Source organism: Mandrillus leucophaeus, unplaced genomic scaffold, assembly GCF_000951045.1.
Source record: "Mandrillus leucophaeus isolate KB7577 unplaced genomic scaffold, Mleu.le_1.0 Scaffold694, whole genome shotgun sequence".
NCBI classification, from domain to species: Eukaryota; Metazoa; Chordata; class Mammalia; order Primates; family Cercopithecidae; genus Mandrillus; species Mandrillus leucophaeus.
Genome location: NW_012107519.1, coordinates 397354 through 406698, shown reverse-complemented (window position 1 = coordinate 406698; position 9345 = coordinate 397354). Strand labels below are relative to the sequence as shown.

The following is a 9345-nucleotide window of genomic DNA, read 5'->3' as shown; positions in this document are numbered from 1 at the left end:
GCTCACTGCAAGCTCCGCCTCCTGGGTTTACGCCATTCTCCTGCCTCAGCCTCCCGAGTAGCTGGGACTACAGGCGCCCACCACCTCGCCCAGCAACTTTTTTGTATTTTTTAGTAGAGACGGGGGTTCACCGTGGTAGCCAGGATGGTCTCAATCTTCTGACCTCGTGATCCGCCTGTCTCGGCCTCCCAAAGGGCTGGGATTACAGGCTTGAGCCACTGCGCCCAGGCTATATTTAAAATTCTTTATTCAGATCGATGTTTTAGGATATCAGGAAATTTTGAAAATAGTAAGCTCTTGATCTTCCGCTATAAGTAGAAAATGGCATTCTGATTTAGCAAATCACATAGTTCAAATACCCAGTCCCAGAACTATGCATAAACAAAGAAAGTAACGAACAAAATTAACCACACAGTTTTGCTTTCAACTAATGCTACATGAAGATTAAATAGTAAACAGTTAACCATAACATACTGTCTTCGTACCGAGAAAGCAGTGGAGAACTGCGAATGGCCTCTGATCATTATAATCAATGTTCATTGACATTGTACTAAGCAAAACATAAATAATAGGATTAATGTTTTTATGTTACATTAGTGTTTTTATGTTATTAGTAATAATAATCTGTAACATATATCTAAATAGTGCCAACTACATTTTTATGAGCTGATAAGTAGTGCTGTCTTATACTCATTTATTAGGATAATTTATTCTTTATATCGAAAAGGTAAAAAAATCACTATGAACTATTAAATCTGATGTAATTTTTAAAGTAATCACCTAATTCTTTTTTTTTTTTTTTGATCTAATTCTTAACAATAAAACATTTCTCTCTTCAGGTACGGTACGGGTCACTGAAATATAAAGTGAAGAAGCGACCACAAGTGTATTTTTAGTCATCTACACTTCAAATATCCTAAGACAGATTATGCTAAATACATCGACTTCATCTTCTAACATGATATATTCAGGATTTACACATTAAAATGATTATTTAAATTGTGGCAGTGATGGGATTTACTTTCATGAATTTAAATCGTTTTTATTTCTTTAACAATTGCTTCCAAATATTGACTACTAAAGGCAGTTCTGCAAGATGTACTAATATGTATATTAGAAATTATAGAAAATCATGTTGTCCATTTTCAAATTCATCAACAGCATAGAGTGCCTGAGATATAAGATGAAACACAAATCCACAGTATACTTGAAAGGAGTCTTTTTATGGTTCAGGATAAATCAGCCTTTGTGATGTACTGTGTTTACTTCCTTTTGTGTTATATCTGGTAATTAAATAGGCCCCAGATCCAGCAGTGACATAATAAGGACATAATGTAAGATAATAAAGTATGTTTTATATATTCTTTAAATTTTTACTTGTATAATACTTTCTAGTTTTTCCACCATCAGCTGAAAGTTTTTGAAACAAATATTTGAAAACCAGGTATCCACACATAGCACTTTTATTCCTGACTAGTTTTGCACACTTGAAAATTGTTTACTTATTTTACAACTGTTTTACTGATGCTATCTTTATTGTTGTTTGCCGTATTCTGACATGTCAAATCTATGCCTTGAATTATATCATCTGTTTTCCTGTGGGTTTCATTTGTTAAATTCATTGGATTTTAATAATATAAAAGCATACCTAATTGTTCAGTTTTAACTATTTTTAATTATCTTCTTAACAAATAAGAAGTTACTTTAATTAACCTATATTTAGCTATACAGAGTAGTTGAATTTAACATGTTTTTGTCAACACCAATTATGTTTTCAGCTTTTAAAAATGGTAGCTTTTGTGAAATAGAATCAGTGACCAGTATAGCACTTACATCCCTTCTAACTCATGCAATTTTTCTCAGCCAGTCCATTCACAAGCTTGGCATTGATATGTGCTGCTAGTTTATAAATTGACTTTGACGAAAATCATTTGAATCTTTTCTGGCTGAGATAATTTGCCAATGCAAAATACAGTTGTCATTAATTCTACACATTAAAAATTATTAGAAACATATTACTTTTTAACTGTAAATCTCAAAGAGATTTTGAGTTATCGAACTCTTAAGGCTTTTTTAGCTTGAACTGATAACTATACATTATGAACCCTAAGTCAATATATTTTTGGTGGTAGTGATCAATAATCAAATTTGTACTTATTATGCTTGTTCAGGTAATTGACTTGACTGTTCTATTTGTTTGTCCAAAAGATAAAATGATGAGAGAGATTTGAGAGATCTTTGATCTGTCTCCCTTTTAAGAAATGAAGCCAGCTGGTAATGTATATTCAGGACCTCCTCAGAGTATTGGCCAAGAATATAATGTTTACACAGGAGTACCTTGGTATAATGCATACATTGTCTCATGATAATAGTCATAAAATATTTTATGGATAATTTCACATTCTTCATATATAGCAATAAGTAAAATTAATTCAGTTTTTTTTCCCCCAAAGTTTAATTCTGAATAACTCTATCTACTTTATCCTAACTAATTTTTAGCCTCTTCGTTTCTGGAAGGACTCTAATTTGTATTCCAAATTCCTATGAATCCTAATTGTAAATTCTCTGAAGAGAGTTTTATTTATATGACCTGGTACTAGACTTCTTAATATAACTGTTACACTCTCCTTGTGTTTCCTACTCAGAGGCAGTATCATCTGAAGTTTCCTAATAAGGTCATGTGAGTCAAGAACTTTATCTGTGGGAGCTGATTTGCACTTTTTTTTTTTTTTTTTTTTTTTTTTTGAGACGGAATCTTGCTCTGTCGCCAGGCTGGAGTACAGTGGCGCGATCTTGACTCACTGCAACCTCCGCCTCACGGGTTCCAGGGATTCTCCTGCCTCAGCCGCCCGAGTAGCTGGGACTATAGGCATGTGTCACCACACCCAGCTAATTTTTGTCTTTTTCGTAGAGAGGGGGTTTAACCATGTTGCCCAGGATGGTCTCCATCTCTTGACCTCGTGATCTGCCCGCCTCGGCCTCCCAAAGTGCTGGGATTACAGGCGTGAGCCACCACACCCAGCCATTTTATCTCTTTAAAGTCTAGTCTCAGTATTAAACCTATTCTTTAGTAAACTCGTATTACTGTTCTAAACTGAAGAAATTATTTATTCCTCTGTACTTCTAGACTCAAAATGCTTTATCAAAGATAGTCTCAAAGAGGAAGTACAAGTCCTGTTTAACTGTACTCTTTCACATTCACAGTGCTTCCTCTGATATCCTTCCTCACATCATTATACAGTTAATATCATTTTACTCTTCTTTCTCTTTTACATTTCTTAAATTTTGGTTCTTTTCCCTTACATGTGTTTTAGCGGGCCCTTTTCTTCGAACTTTATCTAATTAGCCTATACATTTTTGTTTATTTTAAGATAGAACAGATCTTTTTTTGTTTCTCCTTTTAAGTCTATTGGTTTTTAAAGAGGTAAATGTATCCATAGACCACAGTGCCTTGCTTTTTCCTCTGCCAGCACATGGAGCACGGGCATTAGATGCACAAATCTATTTAGGGAACTATTTTGGTAGCTGTTTGAGTTTATCCAGAAATTGCAGCTGGTATTTTATTTTGCCGTACATTTACTCAACTTGTCCATTAGTATTTAACTATTTCCAGAGTTTGTTTAGAAGTAAGAATTGACCCATTCTTTAGTTTACCATATTTTTCCTGGTATAAAAAGGAGCCAGAAATAAGCCTTATTGCTAAATAATTAATTATGTAAGCCCACCTAGGTCCTGCATAAGATCCCCCTCACATCACAATATATATATGTGTGTGTGTGTGTGTATTTGGCTAAAAAATTATACTGCCAATATTACTGATTATAAATACTTGACTACACTGATTGATGGGACAAAATGATTAAAGTATTTTCAGGGATCGTATTCCATATGTCACCACCAAAGATTTCTACAGTGTTATAAAGTATATAAATATTCCAAATTTCTGTGGTTAAATATTTTTCTTTTTTTCCTTTTTTAGAATAACCTAGTCTGTGCTTTACAAAAATGCTTGAACTTTTATGTTGTTAAGAAATATATAATGATATCTTACATTAAGCATGAGTCTAATTTGTATTTTTAATTGGAATGGACTAAATTTTCATTTGATTATCAGGAAAATTAAGGAGTTATATATTTAAAAGCAATTTTCTGTGTTTTCTTTGTAAGTTGACTCATTTGTGAAGCAGTTAGGTAAATTTTGAGATCATTGTTATTGTGGTTTGTAGTATATATTTCTTAGTAAATATCACTTAAGATTAAATTTTTCAGAAAGAAAATTATAGCTTTTTTCTCAAAATATTTTTAAGATTTAACCTTTTTGTAGTATGCTACAGATTTAATGTGTATTAACTCTTTTTTAAGCTATTGACCATGACTTAACATTTTGTCTTCTAACACCTTTTAAATCTGTGTACATTAATAGTTAAGAGAAAATAAGTTTTCCAATTTTTAATAATCTCTTTGTAAAGGCTATCTCTAAACCTAGTATGTGGGTAATTTTATAGGTGTGTTTTTTGATAACTTTAATATAAAATAAACTCATTTTATTTGTGGCAATTCACGTTTCTTTTTTTATGTCACAGTACATATGAATTGGTATTACTTATTACTATGTGTTGATTAAATATATGCACACACTTAGGATTACAAATCACAGAGCAAATTATGAAAATCATAAACATTCTGGTATGGTCATCCATAGGATTATGAAAAAGAAATACTGAATTGTTAAATTTGGATGTTAGAAAGGGAAGATAGGAAAAACAATGAGTACAGAAATCCTCACCATCAATTTGGATTGGTTAGCTGTCTCAGGCATAAAATGTGACACAAAATTCAGATTTATGTATCCTGGAAATGTTCTGGGGTTCCATCTGTTTTAAAGTTAGACGTCTGTCTGCCTCACATTTAAGCTTTAGAGAGAAATCCCATGTTTTAAGAAGTTTCTTTGTGTTACTTCATTATGACACATAATATGTGTTAAGGTCTTTCTAGATAGCATTTTAAATGGAATTATTTTCATTTTTATTATGAGGTATATACTTGTAATGTTCTAAAGAGGTTACAAATATAAATAAAAATTCAAAAGAACACAATATATGAACAGCATTTTTTTTTTCAGTGTTTTAGTCTCCCTTTAAATCGTTCACTGTTCTTAAAAAAGAGATTCACAAAACAAACATCATGTCAGAGGCTGATGAATTGTTCCCTGGGAAAACATATTACCCCTTTACCTACCCATCGGTATTTTAGTCTTAAAACACTCTCCTTATGGTCTGTCTTTGGTAATGTTTTTTAAACTGCTTTTTATAAGGGAATGCTTTGAATTGAAATTTTAAAGCACAGGATTGATAATTGTTAGTGTAAATTACTAAAGGACCGTGCTCAACAAAAGCAGGAAAGTCAACCATGTGTCCTCTGTTTACCTTACAATCCCAGATTAAGAAAGAAAAAGGCAAGCTTGTTATTTTGCCGTTATGTGCAAATCAAATCAGCATCTATTTTTTTTAATTCAGAAATATCCATTGATTACCTATTTCTTATGAGAGCACTGTTAGGTTTCTGCACAATGCTTATATCCAAGTAAAGTAGCATGGAATTAATTTAAGGGAAATAATTCTTGCTGTTAATAAAATGAATTCACCATTACCAACCAAATCAATGTTTGGATTATTTGAGTAGTATTTGTTCTAGAATTTCTTCTTGGATACTGAATAATTCATGTGGTTCTCTCAGAGCAGCAGTTTTTGATTTTTAATTATTGGTTCCCTTCTCCTACCTCTTTTTTTTTTTTTTTTTTTTGAGACGGAGTCTGGCTGTGTCTCCCAGGCTGGAGTGCGGTGGTGCGATCTCAGCTCACTGCAAGCTCCGCCTCCCGGGTTCACGCCATTCTCCTGCCTCAGCCTCCCGAGTAGCTGGGACTACAGGTGCCGCCACCACGCCCGGCTAATTTTTTGTATTTTTAATAGAGACGGGATTTGACAGTGTTTGCCAGAATGGTCTCAATCTCCTGACCTCGTGATCCTCCCGCCTCGGCCTCCCAAAGTGCTGTGATTACAGGCGTGAGCCACTGCGCTGGGCCCCCTTGTCCTACCTCTTACATCCAAGACATTGGTAAGTTGTTTTGGCTGCCTCATCTCCAAAATACATCCTGAATCTGACCATCCCACTCTTGACACCTTACTACATTTTCAGTAGCCTTGCAAATTTTTCAAGGTGTCTTTTAACCTTGAGTCCCTTAGGACTGCCACAGTTTCTTATATTTTCAACTGGTGCCTTGGGGAATACTCATAAGAAGAAAGTTGTGAAGGGAGAGAACAGGATCAGATGCTTTTGCACGTCAGTCTTGTGTTTTTCTCTTCCAATCACTGTTTAATGCTGAGATTTGGAAAAGATGTGTGAGGAGAGTTAATGAAGCCAGGTTAGAATATCTGGCTGAATTCTAACGTGTTTGGACAGGATGTTATCTCAAACTACTAGGAAACATGGGATATATGTGGGCATTTCCCCCATTGCAATGCTCTCAATTTGAGGGCTACAAATAGATATGGTAGTGCCAAGAGTCAATAGTATCTGAATTAGGGTTCTCCAAAGAAAAAGAACAAATAAGATATGTAGAGAAAGATTTATTTCAAGGAATTGACTGGTGATTGTGGAGACTGACAAGTTCAAAATCTACAGGGTGGGCCAATACACCAGAGACCCAAGGAAGAGCTGATGTTTCAAGTACAAAGGCAATTCTTCTGGTAGAATTCTCCCTTCACCTGTTGGATGAGGCGCATCCACATTATGGAGAGTAATCTGTTTTACTCAAAGTCTACTGCTAAGTGCATGTAGAAAATACCTTCACAGCAACATAGACTACTGTTTGATCAAATGCCTGGGTACCATGGCCTAGCCATACTTGACACATAAAATTAACTATCATAGTATCCTTAAAACTAAATTCCAAAAGCTGGGCGTGGTGGCCCACAGCTGTAATCCTAGCACTTTAGGAGGCCAAGGTGGGTGGGTCGCTTGAGGCCAGGAGTTCAATACCAGCCTGGGCAACATGGCAAAACCCCATCTCTGTGAAAAAATACAAAAATTAGCTGGGTGTCATGGCACATGCCCATATTCCCAGCTAATTGGGGGGCTGAGGCAGGAGGATTGCTTAAACCTCAGGAGGTTAAGGCTACAGTGAGCTGAGATTGTGCCACTGCACTCCAGCCTGGGTGACAAAGTGAGACCTTGTCTCAAAAAAAAAAAATTCAAAACAAACTCAACTTCAAAATATAAAGTCATAAATTCAGTATGTAGAAATTATTTTATTAATTTATCTTGTAAAGGGGATGTAGCACGTGATGTATTTGGAAGAATTAATACTTTATAAGGCTTGTGATGCCCCTTATATTCAGCTGTGATAACCAACATTAGTATATGTTTGTTTTCACACTTTGCGAGGAGGCATCATCCCGATTTTACAAATACACAAGAGACTCATCACTGACCAACCTGTGACCGGGTGCAGTGGCTCCTGCCTGTAATCCCAACGGTTTGGGAGGCTGAGGCGGGTGGATCACTTGAGCACAGCTGGAGACCAGCCTAGGCAACATGGCAAAACCCTGTCTCTACAAAAAATACAAAAATTAGCTGAACGTGGTGGCTGGCTTACGCCTGTAGTCCCAGCTATTTGCGGGGCTAAGGCAAGAGGATCTCTTGAGCCCGGGAAATTGAGGCTGCAATGAGCTGTGATCGCACCACTGCACTTCAGCCTAGGTGACACAGTGAGATGCTGTCTCAAAAACAAAAACAGTGACCAACCTACGACCCAAGCAACCGCTATGTTTGTGACTGTGGACTCTGTTGTTAATTCCGTCAGTTGTTTATCTTAGAGATCAAAGAATACTTGGAAAGTTAACATGGAAATGATTCCTTCCATATATGTATTGTATTATTTAAAAAGTTTCAGATTATGAGAACGTTAAATGAAGTAAAGTTGTTAAGTCATTGGAAGTTAATGGATTTGGTTTGGCACAGAGAGAAAGGATGCTTTTAAAGTGAATAGAAAAAATAAAGACAAATAATTTGCAATCAGTTAAGGACTAAAACAGGAAGAGTCTGAAAAGTGGATGCTGAAACAGGAGGAGTATCCTCTCAGGAAGCACTTTCCTTCCTTCCTCTCCTTTCCACCAACATTTGTTCCATGGCTTCCTCTCTTCAAACCACACCTTGTAAACCCTTTTATGTGCTCTGTTCACAACAAGAAGAATTTCTTGTGCTGTTCCATACTGGGTTTTAACTGATAAAATGCACACACACACACAAAAGGCCAAATGCCTTTTTACACAGGAGATTAACTTTATTCAGTCTTTAAGCTGAAAGCAAGTACAGTTAGGATATATAGCAGGCGACAGTTTCCATATGTTCTAGGAAAGTGGAGCTGTATTATTTATAGTTTACAACATGTTGTATAAAATTAAAGCTAGCAAGGGGGCTCCTAGGGAGGTAAATTAAACAAAGAAGGGAAGACTTAGAGAACTCTATTTTGCTATAATCAGAGAACATGCCTATAAGATAGCACTAAAAAAAAATTTAACATTAAGCAATATGCAAAAGTAGTTGGGGTGTTTACAATAGCTTAAATTCTAAAATTAAAAAGGACATTGAAGACTGAGAAGGGGAAAAACACCTTAATTTTGTAATCTTAATAGACAAATGTTTCATAAAAGCAGGAGTAAATAAATGTAATTAAAAAGGTGTATCTTCCAAAGTGCAAAGACACGTTACAAGAAATCAGGTTGCTCTTTGACCCACCAGTCTCAAAGCACATTAGACTGCAGCAAGTAATAATTGCTTCCTCATTTAGATTAGACAATGAGTGCTCGCTGCAAGCTTCTCTCCTCTAAATAGATTGTAGAGAGTAATTGAAACAAGTTATACGGGGAAGTGGAGTGACCGATTCCTCAAAGTGTGGGAGCAGAGCTATGGTAACCTCTTGAGCCTGGCCTTCATCCTGTTCCTATTTAGGGAATCCGCGGGGCAGCCAGTGTTGAGTGCAGTCTGCAGTTCGCCAGCTTTATTGTTCAGACTTGAAGGGAAGGTCACATGCCCTCTTTGACAGAGAGGTTTATGGGCTCTCTCTAATTAGCAGCACCCTCCACCAGACAGACTGTTGGCCACTTTCCAAGAACGGGGCTTGGTAGCGGCCACTGATGAAGGAGAAAACAAGGTTATTTACCCTGCGACTGTAATTCTTGGCACAAGTTCTCCCTTTACACTCAGACACGTTTTTCTTTTGTTCCAACTTGCCTTTGGAATTCTGATTAGGGCGTTAAGGGAGGGTAATGCAGCTATATATTTAGT

The 9345-nt window shown here is 36.0% G+C and overlaps 1 protein-coding gene across 1 annotated transcript in view; it reads left to right on the top strand.

The window, feature by feature from the left end:
- REEP3 (receptor accessory protein 3) overlaps positions 1-5088 on the top strand; it is a 64268-nt gene extending 59180 nt beyond the window's left edge. The window contains exon 8 of the mRNA XM_011964344.1: positions 840-5088. Coding sequence (XP_011819734.1) covers positions 840-896 — 57 coding nt within the window. The 3' untranslated portion in view covers positions 897-5088. The remainder of the gene's footprint in view (positions 1-839) is intronic.
- Positions 5089-9345: the final 4257 nt, after the last annotated feature.